The following is an 18,735-nucleotide window of genomic DNA, read 5'->3' as shown; positions in this document are numbered from 1 at the left end:
ATCGCTGTCAACGACAGTGGCTTCTTATCATCACCACCAGACATCCATGTTATTGTGGCCGCTCAAAACACATTTGTCTCTTCGGACAAAAAAAAAGACACACCGCAGGCTGTTTTTTTGGTCTAGAACCAGAATACAGCGGCGCCGTGTTTTGGCTGAAAAGATTCAACATAGTGCGGCGCCTGTAAACATTCCTCAAATTTTAATTGTTTGCCATCCATGCCTTAAGGGGATTCGGCCGCTCGTCATTCAATAAGAAAATTTCGCTACGCAAACCTTTGTGTTAGGAATTCACCGGAAAAAAAAAAGCATAGGCCTAAAGAAAGCGCCATAGACACCGCTTGTAAGAAGTTCTCAGAGAACTAGAAAGATACTCTGTAAAAGGCTTGAGCTGAGCCAGTTGGTTCTTGCTTCAGTAACGTTTTTTCTTTATGTGTGGTCTCTTTTCTAGTTCAGCTAGCGTTACCTGAAGTATGAGCCAACTAGCTCAGCTCCAGCCTGTTACAGTGCGCCAGAGTATTGAAAATATTTGTGGTTTATTATAAATACGTAATTAATGTCGTTTCACCCAAGGATTGTCCCCTGATAGGTCTGGAGATTTTGATTAAAATCCAGATTTATGACCATTTTCACTGTTTTATGTTCACTTGGGGCAATTTTAAAACTAAAAGTACTTAAATTATGAACGTGCCAGAACAAATGGTAGTACTACAGATGTCTCATATCTTACTTTTAATATCCTTCAGAGAAGTCTAAATGTCTTGGTATGTTGGTATTTGAGCAAATAAACTTGACAGGATAGTTTTCGCCAGATTTGTTCCCAATCGGTTCCTCGAGATGGCGACGCCAGCACCAAATGCCCCAAGCCGGACCATTTCTGGTTGTTGCTGTTTTCACAAGCTTTCACGGACGGCGACTCGCGGCAGAAGTCCTTTGTTTTATATCGCCGGAATCGGTTTTGCCGTTTTGAAGGGGATGTTCTGTGTGAGAATTTTGTTTGCTGCAGCACACGAAAACTAGGACCAATGAGAGGCGACGCATGTAAGACGTAGTCATGCCATGGCAACCGGCTGTGTCTCGCTGCCGCGCGACGAGCTTTTACCCTCCATTTCATAGTAACCGCGGCCGATGCACGACCTATGCAGTCAATCTGGCGGTAAACACGTAACACAACCTCAAGCTTGACGAGTCTCTTGACGACACCGAAGAGCCACACGCCCTCAATAAAGCCCCTTGATGTGTTTCCTCGTCTTGGAAGCACCGCGAAAACATCCAATATGCCAGTCTACGAGCCCGTGCGTCGTGCGGCAACTGAAAACAAATGGCAGTGCAACACTAAAATAAGCGCCTATGGATTGGCCCTGAAAGGAATCTGCAGTGCGGCTCTCGGCCGTGGTCTCGTAATGTTTCTCGCGTTCGCACAAAATGGTTGTCGGTGCTTCTAAGAAACGCCAAGCGTAAATTTTATTGAGCGGCTAGCTCACAGCGCTGATTTTGCTTCCCTAGCTACTTTAGGCCGCTTCGCATATCGTTCATGTTTTTGCCCCTCTTATGTCTGCGAAAAAAAAATTGCGCTGTGGCATATCTCAACGTGAGTGCTCAGGCCATATTATATTTAATCAGTTATCTGGGAAAACATGTCATGTTTTTTTTTTATATATATATTCGGTACGCGCCTCAACGAAGGCGGGCGTTGATGATGATCTCGTGAAAAGCGTGAATGTGGTCATCCAACTCAGCTCCTTGATTCTACGGCGTTGCGAAGCTCAAAAGTAAAAAAGACGTAAGTTCGACAGAGTTGACGCTATATATGGCTTGCCTAAACGTCCTTGTACCCATGCCTGTATGCATTCTACTACCTGCACAAAAAAGAAACACCCAGAGTGCACAGTTTACGCAGCAAGAGATCCATACTCAGCAGCAAGGCCACCAGAATGGCATGTGATGTGACGTCGGTGGAGGCCATTGAACCACTGCGCTCGTGCATTAGGCTTCGCTTGCACCTATGCTGAAATAGTGCACTCTTAGAAAAAAGGGACAGTATAGTCCTCCCTAAAGGGAGGAACGCTCTTGATACCTATGTTCCTTCAGAAAGGAGGAAACTTTCCTCCCTTAAGCAGGGGTGCGAAAGTTCCTCCGTCGACTGCATCTCATTATGGCGGAAACGAATCGAGCAAATCGTGCTCGATAAGGCTTAACGAGAACGCTAAGTCTATTGCACGGAACGAGAGGAGCAGCAAATAAAAACGTAACACGAGCTTTCCGCGAACTGTATTTATTGCCGAAGCCGGCTTCCCCCTGCAGGTAAGGAAACTTACGTTTCGAAAGCATGCAGTCACTCAGTCTTCTCATCGCCAGCACTGCGATGTTCAACGGAGACAACCGGCACCCATTTCGCGCACTTTATGTCTTACCTTTGTTATTCCTCAAGCCACAATTCCTTCCTCAACCGTTGGGTCAACCGCACATCACGGAGGAGTGTAAACCATTCGCCCGCAAAATCAAAAGCCGCTCTAAAAAGAAAAGCAAATCCGAAGCAACCTCTTGGTTCACCTCAGCACGGTAACACGAAATTATGGCGTCGCCGCGTAGCGTACAAGGATGTACGCTACGCGTGATATCACGTGTGACGTCATTATGAGAAATGTCCCAGAATGCAACGCGCGGTTATGCGGACGGCGACGGCGACGGCGACGGCGACGCCGCTCAAGCCGGAAAAGGCCGCCTAAGAGCTGCTCTCTAAAACGGAAGGTATATGTCATGGCAAGGGCATGCACAGTTGCCGAGAGATGCAAAACTCCATGTCTTCACCAAACACATAATAAATGGCCCACTAAATAGCCGATATGTATCATACGGACGCCACAAGCCATTAGACTCACTCCAGCACTGAGGGTTTGTAACTGTCCCGGTTTATCTTGAGATTCCAAAACCTCTAAATCAAGTGGTGCTGGATTGGCTGAGATGGTGACTCTGGAATAGCTCGCGGCGTCGGCCGAGGTCATATATATACCTTCTCACCCTACGTCGCATGGGCTCTGCCACCTTAATCCACGTGACGCGGCCGCCATTAGGTTGCTTCAAGTTGCAGCTCAGCACTCCTCCCCGACTTGGCGGATACGTTGTATTCATGTTTTTTGTCGTGCTTCGCATTGCTTCCTCGCCTTACTGCATAAAGCATAGTTTGATATTCATATTTAATACCTAATTTCATTACATCCTTACGTCAAGAACTGCTGCAGTTAATTTTGTAGTAAATCTTTGTTATTTTCAGCGTCGGCGTACCGAATACGTGTGAACATGAGGCACCAAAATCAGCTTTAGCACTGAGGCAGATTGAGAATAGAGATGACTAAGACAGCACGAGGTTTCAAAGGCCAATTACTTCTGACAAATCATGTTTGCTTACTAATAGCGGCTGAACATACCCAATAAGAAGCACATCAAAAAAGTTGCTTTTGGTTATATTGCCACACGCCTCGACAAGTGAGCGCCTAAGTGTCCGAGTGGTTACCGCGCTTGACTGTCGTGCGGAAGATATGGGTTTGATACCAGGCAGCGGAATGTACTTTTATTTATTCTTTCTACTTGGCGTTCTCCCAAATTCGAGAACTTTCTTGTCTGATCGAGTAATGGATGCTCTTAAGCGCCGAAAGTTCTAGGCCGATGTTCCAGAGACCCACGCGGCTACAAAAGATGCTCCCCGTGGCAAGCCGCAGTCAGTCTCGCCCCTCTTATAGCTTACAACTTCTCCTCTTTCTCAGTTACTGTCCGTAAACAAAATGTCAGAATTATTTTCTTTTTCGGTTTGCTTACGTACTTCATCTATTTGCAGGAGCGGTTTGTGCGGCTTGGGACGCTGTTTCTCGTTCAACTGCTGAACACCACGACACTCCCCAAGCTCATGTCTATGCTTGGTAAGCGAACTATTTCACCAATGTAAATCTGAACCCTGAATTACATGACGCGAATTTTCTAGGGACTTCGCAAATGCTGCGTTGTGCACCGCAGCCTTCACTGCGCTGATTTCGCCACGCGAGTGACGTCGCAACTGCGAAATAGTAAGATAAATCCCACCATGTGAACAAGGCTTGAGACTTGTATGGTAGAGATGGGAAGACCTAATATCAGATGTCAGGAGAACGATGGGCGATCGAGCAAATCGCGCGAATCGCGCGCGCTGCGCCAGCACCTGCAATGCAACATTGATTGTTCAGTGACCGAAATAGTATTGCTCAATAACAAAGCCAATGCTCGTTTCACACACGTGATTCGTAATTCAATAAAATAACAAAACTACGTTCATGAATACAAGCTCTCTGCGTTCTTGTATTATTCGAACTCCTGGCGTAAACGCCTGGGGCGGTTTGCTGGAGGTTGCGGCTATTTTTCCCGGCGACTGAAATAGCCACACGAGCGATTTTATTTTAATGTGACCGGGTCAGAAGGAGGAAACTACCAACGTTTCAGCCGATCCCGCTCAGCAGACGCAAGCCTTGCATGTTGTTTGCGTTATTTCTTTCTTGACTAGATTTTTGCCATTAACATTTTTACATCATGTCGTTAAACACCTGAGGCAGTGATGCAGGGGAGGGAAAAAAAATTCTGGACGATGGAACAGACACAGAAGGGAACGCCTTCAGACGCTTCCTCCTGTGTCTCTCATCGACTAAAGTTTTGTTTTCTTCTTTTTTTGTATCAGTCTCAGATGTTAAACGACACGATTACCTGCCACCAGCTCGCATTCCTGCTCACTTAGTCTTTTCACTAATACTTATACGTCGTTTCTAAAGTACGCGTATGTGATTAATTTCATTTACATTTCAAGCGTGTCAACCTCTTCCTGCGGGCAAAGGCGGATTTCAGTAATCGAAGCAAGAACTGCCTTGAGGCAGTCATTTGCCTGCGTCGGCTATAACTATTTCGTAGAGCCTATACGTCATTCAAATATTTACAAAGTCCTCAGACCAGCCTGCTATCTTCTCAGCCCAGCACGCGCAAGTTCGTCCCTTCCCAATGCAAGAAAATCACGCGTCATGCGCACGAACACTGAAAATGGACCGGCCAGGAGCCCGTTTTTTGGAACGTTTCATACTTCGTTCACTCTTAAAAAGGTACAGAAACTAAATGTTTGCACATATATTTTTGTTTAGATGCGATCTATGACATGCCGTCAGTACAGAAACGCAAACCTAGAGTAGTGTTTCTGGGCCACCGGTAGAAAAAGTAAGAAAACTAATTTTGAGACGTATTAACAGATTCCTAAATAGCGTCTGATCGCGGTCTGGGAAGCTCCGTTTGAATACCACCAGGTTATGAGTCCCTGAGACGCAGGGCCAATTCGCGGCAGTATATGACTTCCTCGTGAAGATACTTAGTCTTGAGAGTGATTCAGCGGAGAATGCTAACGCGTTTACTACGCTGTACACATTAAAGCTTCCATGGTGTTTCAGCAAAGTGCATTCCACGCCATCAAGATCGCCCTTTAATTGCAGACGTTAGGTAAGGGCTTAATCTGAAGATGCGGGGACCTCTGCCACACCCCCACAACCGTCTACTCGCCCGTATGCCCCGTGAATATTTATAGAGTGCGCTCAAACCTGGCACCCAGTGAAAACGTTTTATACACAACTTGCAGGTGTCTCTATTGCTGAGTACTGACGATTATTTCTACCTACTGGTTCCCTCGCGCTACTACATATTCGGTGAGAAACGAACACGGTGAGCCAAACGCTGGTGCCACATAAAATACCGGCTTGGCCGCGAATGTCGTTTCGGGGAAGCTATCTACTGGCCCGTAGCACTAAAGTTATGAGCAGAGGTGAGCAAAATAGAATATTTGTGGCCTGTGTTTCGGACATGCGTCATTACGCTTCCCCCACTAGAGTGTTTATACTTTGTTCCATTCTAAGTGTCAGCGTAGCAGAGGCCACAAGAGCGAGCTCCGAGCTTTTCAGTATTCCTGCCAAGCACCCACGCTCGTGCAGTGCGAGCACCGTTCCTGCGAACATACGTTTGCGAGAAGCTTTGGCTTTGCTAGCAGCTAAAGTGAAGCATACATACCCGTTGAAGATATGAAAGAAAGCAATACAAATTATAAAGCTGAACAACTCCTTAATGAAACCTAAAAAGTGCAAGCTGCATAATTAAAATTAAAAGTTTTGTTATTGCATTTTTGCGGATGCTGATATATGCATATATGGTTAATGTATGCATTACATAGTCAGGTCTTGAGGACGCGCTCGCGCCTTCTGCCCGAGAGCAACGGGTCAATAGGCCACAAGGCGAACAGTCCTCGGATATTACAACTTGGTGAGATTGTCACGCGTTCACGCCACCAAACGCCAACGCTCGCAGCTACAGCCCCCTTGGTCGTGCAGTAACTATTGACTTCAAGAGCTCGATACGCATTGCGCTTCTTGCTGACCGACTTTGAAACAAGGGGTAGAGAGCTCCCGGTCACGTTACATTGTACTAGGATTCGGGTATGGTGTTTTGGACTGGCGCGACTCGACAATGGGCACTTGTGAGGCTGAGCGTGCAGAAAACAATCGCGCCGCTGCAGTCGATAGGGCAGCACAAAGTCGCTGCAGTCCGCACGTGCCACCGCACGTGCGCGTGCACGCGGTGCACGCGCACATCTACCACCGTACACATCCTACTGCCAGTGCGCCGGGGTCGACACCTATCGGCACCTATCTGTACCCCTTTAAGCTGAGACAACAGCCAAAGCTACAAGCGCGATCTAAGCCTCACTCCTGACTTTTAAACGAGCCTTCCCCTCACTCGTGACTTTTAAACGAGCCTTCCTAGCGCGTACGGTCGTTCTCCGGAAGGATGGTTCAAAACAGTGACATCGTGCTATCGTGCTTGTTGCATTGGCTGCAGTCTCAACTTAGCTGCATTGACGCACAGTTGCGTTTCATAGAGCGTCTGAAGGCCCCTAAGCACATTTGCGTTTGAGAGCGGGTGAGAGCGTTTTATTGCGCTGCGCCGAGAGATGAAAGAGAGTCACCGGCACATCTGTGCTTCGTGTGAACCGTGGAATCCAATTCAAGGAGTAGCTTAGCACGCAACATAAGAAGCAAGGATGTCCCGGTTTCTGGCAGCAGCAACGCAATTAGGCACTCTAGAACGCTGTCAAACTCGTGCGTGGGGGCCCATGAGTGCGTTTAAATGCGTTGCCGCAGCGAGAACCCTGGACACCCCTCCAACTTATATGGCGTGCCAAGCTATTCCTTGAATTAGATTCCCCGCTTCATTCGAAGCACAGATCTGTCCCAGGGTGACTCGCTTTCGTCCTTTGACACAACGCAGTCGAACGCACTCACTCTCGAACGCAACTGTGCGCAGGGACTTTAAGGCTGATCGGAGTATTAGCGTCGAGATGTATTGTTGGTACCGCCCTCGTATGGTTACCTTTCATGACGTCATTACCTTGCGACCAGCAAGTTCGATGGTGTTTCTAATGAGCATGGTGGAAGCTCGAAATCATAGCGCTCTGGAACCAACACTGCCAACACCATCAAAATTTAAGTTCCTACATTAATCTTATTTTCCTCGATGAGAAATCTTTTGCCGACGTCATAGTTGGCATTTGGCCAATCGTGAAAGGCCGACAACAGCGACGCTTTTGATCGCGCACGTCGCCAATAGTTAAGGCTGGCACCGCTTCTCGGGTGTTCCCAATCTGTCAAAACTACTTGGCGAGCGCGTCTCTTCGTTTTCCGTCTCTTTCGTACAAAGCGAGTGTGATAATAAAGCGCCACAAAAAGCCACGTGCCTAGCATCAGTGCTGAGTTGCAGCACTGTGGGAGCTACGCTGCCTTCGACAACGGAGCAGAAATTAGTCAACGCGGAGTTTTTAAACTTGAGGAAGAAAACGAGAAAGGACGGACGTTTTCTTTCCCACGTTTAATTATCCATACAAACCCGCTCGTTTTGTCCTTGCGGAGTTTTTTATTTTTAGGTATTTTGTTGCCCAAAAGCCGGTCATCTGACCATATAATCCTTCTTGTTGCTATTTTACCCATCGGAAGAGAGGGCCGCATTCACCAGCAAACCGCTTCTGGTCACAAAACGAAAGGTGCGAGCCCATAAACACTTTACACGAGCGCCAAATTACAGCCGCCATTGCTGACCTTCCCTTACCTTACCGAAATGCCAAGCCACTGAAACGGGAGTTGACAAGCCTCCACAAAAGCCAGGACTGGGAAGAAGGACAGAGTAGAATATAAAATTGCGATACCCTGGGGTGTTACGATAATGATAAAGTGCAGTAAACAGAATAAAAAATGAAAGCCGCTTACAACTTCCTGTAACGCCGAATTAGAGCGCAGCTCTTGAGGAGGAGGAGGGAAGGGCACTGGGGGGGGGGGTTAAACTAACCAGGGGGGGGGTCACGTTACCTTGGGGGTCACGTGACCCCCAATGCCGATGATGTCATCACTGACGTCACTGATGACGTCATCAGTGACGATGACGATGCGGGTACCGATGACGTCATTAGTGACGTCACTGATGACTTCACCAGTGATGATGACGATGACGATGCGAATGTCGGTGACGTCATCAGTGACGTCGCTGATGACGTCATCAGTGATGATGACGATGACGATGCGGATGCCGGTGACGACATCAGTGACGTCACTGATGACGTCATCAGTGATTATGACGATGACAATGCGGATGTCGGTGACGTCATCAGTGATGATGACGATGACGATGTGGATGCCGGTGACGTCATCAGTGATGATGACGATGACGATGTGGATGCCGGTGACGTCATCAGTGATGATGACGATGTGGATGCCGGTAACGTCATCAGTGATGATGACGATGACGATGCGGATGCCGGTGACGTCATCAGTGATGATGACGATGACGATGTGGATGCCGGTGACGTCATCAGTGATGATGACGATGACGATGTGGATGCCGGTGACGTCATCAGTGATGATGACGATGACTATGCGGATGCCGGTGACGTCATCAGTGATGACGATGACGATGTGGATGCCGGTGACGTCATCAGTGATGATGACGATGACGATGTGGATGCCGGTGACGTCATCAGTGATGATGACGATGACGATGTGGATGCCGGTGACGTCATCAGTGACGATGACGTCATCGGGGGGTCACGCGACATCGGCGGGGGTCACGTGACCTCGAGGAGGGGGCCACGTGACCTCAGGGGAGTCACGTGACTTCGGGGGGTCACGTGACCCCCCACGAGGTCACGTGACCTTGGTGGGGGGCTCGCGCGGTGCATTATGGGACATTTCCCATGATGCACCGCGCGGTTACGCCGACGCCGACGGCGACGCCGCTCAAGCCGGAAACGGGCCCCTAAGAGCTGCGCTCTAAAAGACACAGAAACTGAATGTCGGCAATGGCGGCGCCCATGAACACGTGACTTGAAGCGTCTTGAACACAGTTCGAAACGGCGGCGAATTACCAATCGTATCAACGGGCTGGAGCTCTGAGACTTCCTACTGCGGACTTGATAGCCGCTGAGAAGCAAAGAAACTCAGCGCGTGGTTTCATATGATTAAGCTCCTTGCTTCATGACTGGTTCTTCGGTATTCTTGTCGGCAAATGCCGAATTCTCATTGGCTCTGAAGGGATCATGAGATGCCAGACACTTGTCATGCCCGGTATTTTCTAAGCTTCTGGCGACCATGGTGCGCGCTTGCTGCCCCTGGCTGCTCGACGTCCCGCGCACGCGTCCTGCCCCCAGGTCTGATGAGAGTATCGGACGTGGAGAGGGCCAACATGAGCATGGTGATCCAGGCGCTGCGCGAGACGGCTCGCCTCTCTACCGACTACCAGCGCAGAGACAAGAAGTTCTCGGGCGCCGACTGGAAGTGGGTGCAGATGCACACGTACATAGACAACCCCCACGTCGGCGTCGAGGAAGAGGAGCACGTGAGTTTTAAATTCCAAAATAAACAACGCATGATTCCGTTACAACGCTTTGTCCATACTTGCTGTAGATTCTGTTACTTTTTACGCATTTATTACTATGCCGTTTCTGTTTGCTGATGAGGAGACTGCAACATTCACTTCCATTCGCTTTAGCCGCATTTATATCTTAATATTTGACGCTACTTGACAGATCGATTACAGGTGTCTTTTCGATAGAGTCAAAAGTGAAGTAGTTTAAAGAGAAGCTAAAAGAGCTTCTTAAAAAAACGATTTAGAAATATTTCTTGCGTATCTTTTCCTGTTAACTTGAATACCGCAAACTTTTGATGCTATCGTATCAATACGCAAAAAAAGCAACAAAAAAAAAGCAAAACAATCGCTGGGTTTGACGTCATACTGAAAGATTTCAACTGCCATGAGATTGCTGCTTGTGAGAGATGGGTGCAGCGATATTTATCGCTCGTGTAAGGGAGGTGGAAGGTGCGTATATGTTGATATCTTTATATGACACGGCACAATTCTCTCCTACCTCCGTATGCACCGAGAAAGAGACGCTTTAGCGCAATTTTCGGAATTGGTTTTTTGAATAATTCGCGCATCAACATGAAATATAGTTTTAATATTCGCGACCATCAAGCTTAAAAAAAAAAAAAGAAACGACTTATGTGATATATTTTTTTTGCGAAGTGCTGAACTATTTTAATTTCGAATTAAATAAAATTAAATCGTACTTTTGTTTTGAAAGGGCTATGCCATATTAATTGTAGCGGAGTGGACACGGACACGTATGACAGGCTAAATGCACTTTACTTTGGGCCCGAGAACCGCGCTGCGAAGACCGTTCTTCTTACGCGACAGGATACGAATCCCTCGATTCACGTGTGCGCAGCACAGTCCTATGTCTCGAGTCTTTCTCGTCTTCTACGCTACTACATTCCTCCCTCCTCAGGCGAATGTGAAGACATCAGGTGCTTTGCGTAGTCCGGTCGGATACCGACGAACCGCAGTGGACTCGGACGCATCAACTGATTGTTGCAGAGTTGTGTCCGATGCATCTGCTTCTGCTCGCGGTGGTTCAACTGCGCAAAAGTTGTCCACCGGCGTTGGGGCGTACAATGCGGTCCAGTCTTCTTCGCAGATTCGTTTCTTTATCTGATCTGCGTGCACCCGGTGTCGCTTGTGATCTTCCGTCAGTACTTCAAACATAACTCGTCCTTCTTGGCTGACGATCACACCTTTGATCCTGTGGTTTTTCTTCAACCTATCTTGCATCCAGACTTTCTGATTTATCTGAAACGTCCGGTCGCGACTTCTCTTGTCGTAGTTGCTCTTTTGGCGAACCCGCTCACGAGAACCTTCAGACGACTGGCCTGACTTAATCAAATCCATCGTCGTTCTATAGTGTCGCTTGTTTAGCATCTCGCATGGGGGTTGTCCCGTCGTAGAGTGTGGTGTCACCCTATACTTGAGGAGGAACTGTCTCAGCCCTTCCTTTTCCTCTCCCTTCTTGGACCTTCGCAAGGCAGACTTAAGTGTCCTCACAAAGTTTTCGGCTAAGCCGTTTGACTGAGGGTGGTACGGTGGTGTTAGGGTGTGCCGAATTCCTTGTTCCTCCAGAAAATTCTTAAAAATGACGCTAGTATACTGTGTTCCATTATCGCTGACTACCTGTTCCGGCAGTCTGTGAACAAGGAAGATTTCCTTGAATGCTTCCACCGTCCGCTCAGCTCTGGTCGACGGCATCAAAGTGACTTCAGGCCACTTGCTGTAGGCGTCGATCACCACCACGTACATGGTGTTCTGGTGTTCTGCGAAATCTGTATGCATTCGGTACCAGGGTCGTTTTGGCACTTCCCATTGGTGTAGGGGAACGTTTTCGTTCCTGTCAGATACTGAAGCGCATGCTTCGCAGGCCTGACGTTTCGCTTCAATGTCTTTGTCCATGTTTGGCCGCCTCACGTAGGAACCGGCAAACATCTTCATTTTTTTATTGTCCAAGGTGTCCTTCGTGTATTGAATCCAAAAGACTACTTTGAAACCTAAAAGGGATCACTGTGCGCATGCCCCAAACTAGGCAGGCATGGCAGGCATTTTCCACAGTGAGTTCCGACTGTCTCGATGCGTACGGTTGCATTTCTGCGTCGCGTTCAACCGATGGCCATCCTTCCATGACGTTCCGGTAGACCTTCAACAGTGTCTTGTCTTTAGCAGTCTCAGCCGCGATGTCGGATGCCCTGACTGGAAGTTTGGTCATATTTTCGTCAACAATTGCCATGACATCTGAAGAAATGAAGCTCACAACATCGGCGACTCCATGTTGAACTTCCGCGTTAAGCTCCGCATCAGGTCCTTGACGTAGTCGTGACAAGCCATCAGCGTTTCCAAACTGAGTTGTTGGAGTATACTTAATGTCGTACGAGTACCCTTGTAAGATCAAGGCCAACCGTTGAAGTCTGTTGGCAGCCGTCACAGGGATTCCTTTTACTGGACCAAAAATCACCGTCAATGGTTTGTGATCTGTATACAAGACAATCTTCTTCCCCACAGATACTGATGAAACTTCTTTACGCCAAAAATTATGGCTAGAGCTTCTCGCTCAATCTGGGTATACCATTTCTCCGCGGAAGTCAGCGTTTTCGATGCATGCGCAATCGGGCGTTCCTTTTCTTTTATCTTGTGGAAGATGACCGCTCTGACGCCAACTGATGAAGCATCAGCCGCCAAATAGATTGTCTCGCTTGGATCAAAGTGAACAAGAGTCTCCATGGACGTTAGACGCGTCTTGATGTCTTCGAAGGCTTCTACGCAACAAAAACTCCATTGCCGAGGGACATTCTTCTTGAGTAGATTACTCAGCGGTGCGCACAGGTCGGCTAGCCCTGGCAAACACTTTGCGTAGTACTGAACCATGACCAAAAATGCCCGTAGGTCATGTAGGTTAGACGGCGCCGGCATGTTCAGTATGGCTCCAACTTTTCCTTGAGAGGGACGTATTCCTTCCGCTGATAATATCTGACCCAAATATTCCACTTCAGGAGACATAAACGCACATTTCTCTTTTTTAGCGTGAACTCATAGTCTTTGAGTCGTAGGAACACGAGCTCCAAGTTCGTGATGTGCAGCGGATCAGTCTCTCCGGTGACGATTATATCATCCAGCTAGCATGCCACGCTTCCCAGGCCAGCGGTTACTTGTTCTATCGTTCGCTGGAAGATGGCAGGCGCTGATGATATGCCAAATGGCATCCGGTTAAACTGCAACAATCCCTGGTGAGTGTTTATGACGAGATACTTTTTTGTATCCTCCTCCAGCTCCATCTGAAGATATGCCTCCGACAGATCCAGTTTCGAGAACTTCCGCCCTCCGTTCAGTTTCGAGAAAAGTTCCTCGGGTCGTGGGAGCGGGCACTGCGCGACGTTCAACTGAGGATTAACGGTCACGCTGAAATCTCCGCATACCCTCACGGATCCACTGGTCTTCGGGACAACGATGATCGGAGTGGCCCACTGCGCTGTTTCCACTGGAGTCAATACGCCGTTGGCTACTTGTCTCTTCAAGTCAGACTCTGCCGCTTCGCGCAATGCAAGCGGTAGTGGTGTTGGCCGCATTAACTTCGGGATGACATTCTCTTTGAAGTGAAGTTGAGCCTTGATCTTCGTGCACCGACCAAGTTCGTTTCTCAATAGTACTGCGTACCTAGTCAGCAGCGTCTTAGGCTCTCTTCTGTTTTCACAAGAGCGACGAACAAGTTGTTGAGATCCAATTTCAGAGCTCTCACCCAAATCCTCCCCAACAAGTTAACTTGGCTTGTGTTAGTAAAAATAGCCTCTGGACTGTACTTCTTGCCTTCAAATTCAACCTGAAGCTCACATTGGCCCTTGACCTTGATGACCTCTTTACTGAAACTTTGCAGTTTGTACGGAGTTTCGTTCAGCTTTGGTTTTCCGAGGCGATGCCAAATCTGAATGTCCAGTAATGTGACTTGTGAACCCGTGTCTATTTGGAGTTCCACGCGCTTGCCTTCAATCTGACATTCCAGAAACATGCCATCTCGATCGAAAACGGACTGAACCCTGGTGATTACTTGCACCGTCCCTTTCTTGGTTGATCGGGATTTGCCAAACTGTCCTTTCCTGCACATCTTGGCAATGTGCCCTTTGGTTCCCCAAGCTCTGCAATCTTCAGACTTGAACCGGCACTTGTCTTCGACATGGTTTGTATTCCCGCAACGGAAACATTGTCTAGTAGAACTGTGTAGATCTCTCACCTGGCTGACAGCGATGGGTGATTCTGCGACACTTCTCAATTGACGGGACTCTTCTTCCGCTCGAAGAAAGCTTTCCGACAACCTGAGTGCAATGTCGATCGACAACTCTTTCTCTTGGACGAGACGTGCCCTCAAGCGTTGATCTCGAAGTCCAATTATGAAATCAGTGAGCAACGAACATGCCCAAGCATCGACTTCGTTCTCATACTCGCAGTTGTAAATGACTGATCGTAGTCGTGCTAGGAATTCGGTTGGTGTCTCACGTTCCTCCTGGCGTGTTGAAAACAACTTCGCTCGTTCAAACTCCTTGAAACGCTTCGGCGAAAAATGAGTGTCCAGTGTTTTTGTCAATTCTGCATACGGAACTTCACTGACCTGCCTCGGCTGAACCAGAGAGTGCAGCAGCTTGAACGTCTCGGACCTCAGAGAAACAATCAGAATGTTCCGTTTTGTGGCATCATCTGTTGCTCCGGCGATGTCCAGAGATGCTTGGAACCTTATTTGGTATAAGTTCCAGTCCTTTTTTTCCGGGTCTAATGGTCCTGGTCCCATGAACCGGAAGACGTTCGATGTTGCTTGCTGCGATGTCTCGCCCGATGCATTCATCATCTTCAGCCGTTTCCCAGGAATTCTCCAGGAATCCTCGTCGCCAATTTGTAGCGGAGTGGACACGGACCCGTATGACAGGCTAAATGTACTTTACTTTGGGCCCGAGAACTGCACTGCGAAGCCAAGTCGTTTATATTGCTTCGCTTGGACATTGCTGCATTCTGCTGTACAAGAGGACGAGTTTGATACAATGAGATGACCTAATCACACACATAATTTTTTTCTTTTTTTTTGTAAGCCGTAGGATTGTTTTTGGGGGTATTTACGTGAGGTTAATCGGTATCTTGCAGGAGAGCTTTTTTAGCTATCACTTTTGGTGTGTTGAGAAAACCACTAACGGAGGAAACAACCGAAAATTGCCAGCCTCGTTAAAAGCACGCCGTATCCGCCTAGGACAACAACCTAGCGGGTGCTACGAACGTCATTAGATTCTGCTCGTAAAAGGCATCCACAGCCGCTAAATAAGTCATCCTTCAGACTAACACCTCAGCCATCTTGGTACATAAAATCATCGCCGCCAGATATCTCGAAATTTATTTGAAATCAAGGAAACCAAATTCCATAAAACTTGGGTTCGGGCTAGTTGTCTATTACTGAAGAAAAAGTTAAAAAACGCGAAACAAACTTTATTGTCACTGTTCGCGCTTTTTTAACCTTTTATTCGCCGAATTCTTGTCCAACTGAAATGTTAAAAAAGGCTTGCGACAGAGCAAAAGTATATCGCAAGAGCTTCCTGAGCTCCTGATGCCGTATCTGAGTCTCATGAAGTGGCATTATAAAATCGTGGCAATCGCCAATTTCATTTCCTCTTCACTAACAAAGCAAGATGGCGGGGCCTAGAACAAGATCGGGGAATGGTGTCTTGATAATCTAAGCGTGGCTCAGTTCGTGGCTCTACTGGCATCAGAGCAGACGCCCTAAATTCTGAACCCCGCAGGTGGAGCAGACCAACGTCTACGTCCCTGACCGTGTCTACCGAAACGCGGCTGCCAGGAAGGCCAGCTGCTCCATCCTCAGGCTGCAAAAGGTTGTTCACAAAAACACTGAGACTTGTGGGAAACTGAACAAAACAAGATATTTGTTTTACTTTAACTTAGAACAAAATTGGAAGATGCGCCCTCCAGGCCACACCCAAGTGGCGGAAAAATGTTATTTTCCAAAGTTGCTTGATCGATTTTCAGCTCTTAAAGGTGCCAGCGCCACCCACCACCTTTCTGGGCCATAGTACGCACCTGGTGCATTGTCTGCACCTGGTTTTTAATTGTAACGTAAAAATCTTGTCATACGCAGCAGACCTTAAAAAATGCCTGCTGTATTAGGCAAAAAAAAAAGAGCTTTAATTATACACAAATCATGACTAACGTACTCTGTCTTTCGCACAATTCATTACAACTGGTCAGAAATAACGCTCCGAAAAAAGAAAAAAAGATGCATGTATTATTTGCACCTGTAGTCAGATGGTTAAAGATGGAAGCAGAGCGCGGCAGATCCTGGGCGCTTACATCTGCGGTCCCGGAAGAAAGAACAAGAAAGAGAGCGACAAAGGAGCAAAGAAAGAACGCAGTCGAAACAATAGGCGTGTTTGTTTTGCCGAGACGATCGCCAAAGTTGCTCGAGCGCTGGTCAACTTTATTTAATTTCATACTACCCGCGATTCCCGTGTTTTCCTGCAATGTAGAGAACAAGGGTGCAGACCTTACAGGCTATATGTTGCTGCTTCTTTGTACATGCTAAGGCGTCGCCAGCGATATGGGCCCATCCGTACCACCAACTGTGACCGACGATGTTCGCGTCTATGCACCGCCGTTCCCACTGGCCCCAACGCATGGGAACTTTCCTTCTAGATTATTATATTAACTATGTGCCCGCAATAGTTGGCGTATCCTAATTGTTAACGTTTAAACGTGTACAGTCCGCTGGCTAGAATCAGGAAAATATGCTAGATGCATCACATACTGGGGGCCATCGCAGGGCACTTATTGGGTGCGAGTGCTACGTAACCGCTCGGCTGAAACTCGCGCTCAATCAGTGATAACACCAGTCCCAACGGAACACCGATGCGGCATTTGTGTTTCATTGGGCACTGGTACTGCCGTTCGGCAGGTGACGTGGCAAAGGTAGCACTACTTTTTATATAGGTGGCGTTGGCTAAGCACTCGTTAGGTGTCGGTAAATCAAACGGATGCCGCCAGCTGATAAAGGTCTTAGACAGAACTCACATGATGGACTTGCGATCTATGCAGATATATAAGGGAGATGATTTAGCTCAACGCTAACCCCTGAGGTGATTCAGCCGCTCACTCCTGAGGAAATTACGCTTCAAGAGTGCTGGCGTCGAGTAATATCTTTTTGCTCAACTCCCGTCGCAAACAGTCTGTAAAACGTTTTCGAAGACGCGTTTTAGGTCTATCTGCTAATTTTTATTACTCAATTTCTTTGATATTCGTGGCTCTACTCATAACGTTTGATTAGTCGTTAAATTATTCATGCCCAGATCTAAGTCTTTTGCATGAGGTGAATTTACGACATACTGCCTACACGAGTCCTAAACTTCGCAAGCGCATCCGAGAATTGGCTTAACACCATTTACAAGCCTGAAGCACGTGATAAATCTAGTCTTCAAGTCCCAGCAACGTAGTTGAGCGTGCTTCAGTGCAAATCTTCGGAGTGGTAAAAACTGAAATAATTCGCGTCGTTTTCAGTTCTTAAATAATCCCCGTGTAATTGAAATATTTAGAAAAACTTAAGATAATTGAATAAAAATGTTATGAAAAAAACACATTATTGAATATCAGTAACAAAGATGGTATCGGGAATATCGGGAATTCTAGCGTATCATTCAATAACAACATTGGTAAGAGTAGCCTATCACAGGACAGAAATATTGAAAATCATAAAGTGTTATTTGAATCCCATATTGCAAGTCATGGCGTAATATTGGGTATATATGTTGGTATTTAATTGAGTAAATTGTAATTTCGATATTGACATCATATATCCCGGATTGTCAGTGGCCTCATTTCAGACGTCTCATGAACCCGTCGTTGTAATTCAAATATTGGGTGTAATCTTGGAATCCAAACTAACCAATGTTGATCCAACATGAGTGTGCTTCTTGGAACACTCTGCAGTGTATTCACAACGAGGGTAGCATAGGAACCTGAGCACCCACCACTTAGTCAAAACTCATTTCAAAATAGCTTTCTTTTAGAGCATGGCTTTCAGGGGCCCATTCCCGGCTTCAGCGGCGTCGCCGTCGGGGTAACGGCGTGGTGCATTATCAGACGCGTGACGTCACTGGTGAAGTCACTGATGACGTCTTTAGTGACGATGACGATGACGTCATCAGTGAAGTCACTGGTTACGTCATCAGTGACGATGTCAATGACGTCACCACAATGGCGTCACACGTAACGTTAACGTTACTGGTGACGTCACTGATGACGTCATCACGATGACGCTGACGTTATCGTTATGACTTCACTGTCACCGTCACGTGACCTCACAGGGGTCACGTGGCTCCAGGAGGATCACGTGACCCCGTGAGGTCACGTGACCCCGGTGACGTCACTTGACCCTCCTGAGGTCACGCGACCCTTGTGAGGCGACGGCAACGCCGCTCGGGGGGTGGAATAGCAGACAGGATGAGGAGGTGAGGAGGAGGGAGGGGGTATACCCTTCCCTAGTACCCTTCCCTCCTCCTCCTCAAGAGCGGCGCTTTAATTCGGCGTTACAGGGAGTTATAAACCGCTTTCATTTTTTTTCTTTCTATCCTTTCTTTCTATCCTTTTGTTAACAGGTGTGCTACAACAAACAGTTCGAAGAAGGCATGATACATAAGAAGACTAAAACTACTATCTTAGCGGCGTTGCAATACCCCTTGGAGAAGGAAACGTGAGTACCATGCGTGTAATACGCTTTTAAAAGAG

General features: G+C 47.4%; 1 protein-coding gene across 1 annotated transcript in view; it reads left to right on the top strand.

The window, feature by feature from the left end:
* The window catches only part of LOC120848301 (sodium/hydrogen exchanger 10-like), a 175,367-nt gene that overhangs the window by 76,736 nt on the left and 79,896 nt on the right, over nucleotides 1–18,735 (top strand). The window contains exons 7-10 of the mRNA XM_040504496.1: nucleotides 3,836–3,917; nucleotides 9,743–9,930; nucleotides 15,744–15,833; nucleotides 18,606–18,700. Coding sequence (XP_040360430.1) covers nucleotides 3,836–3,917; nucleotides 9,743–9,930; nucleotides 15,744–15,833; nucleotides 18,606–18,700 — 455 coding nt within the window. The remainder of the gene's footprint in view (nucleotides 1–3,835; nucleotides 3,918–9,742; nucleotides 9,931–15,743; nucleotides 15,834–18,605; nucleotides 18,701–18,735) is intronic.

The sequence above is a fragment of the Ixodes scapularis genome, unplaced genomic scaffold, assembly GCF_016920785.2.
Source record: "Ixodes scapularis isolate PalLabHiFi unplaced genomic scaffold, ASM1692078v2 PGA_scaffold4__175_contigs__length_147842914, whole genome shotgun sequence".
Lineage (NCBI taxonomy): Eukaryota > Metazoa > Arthropoda > Arachnida > Ixodida > Ixodidae > Ixodes > Ixodes scapularis.
This window is presented reverse-complemented; position numbering and strand designations above follow the sequence as displayed.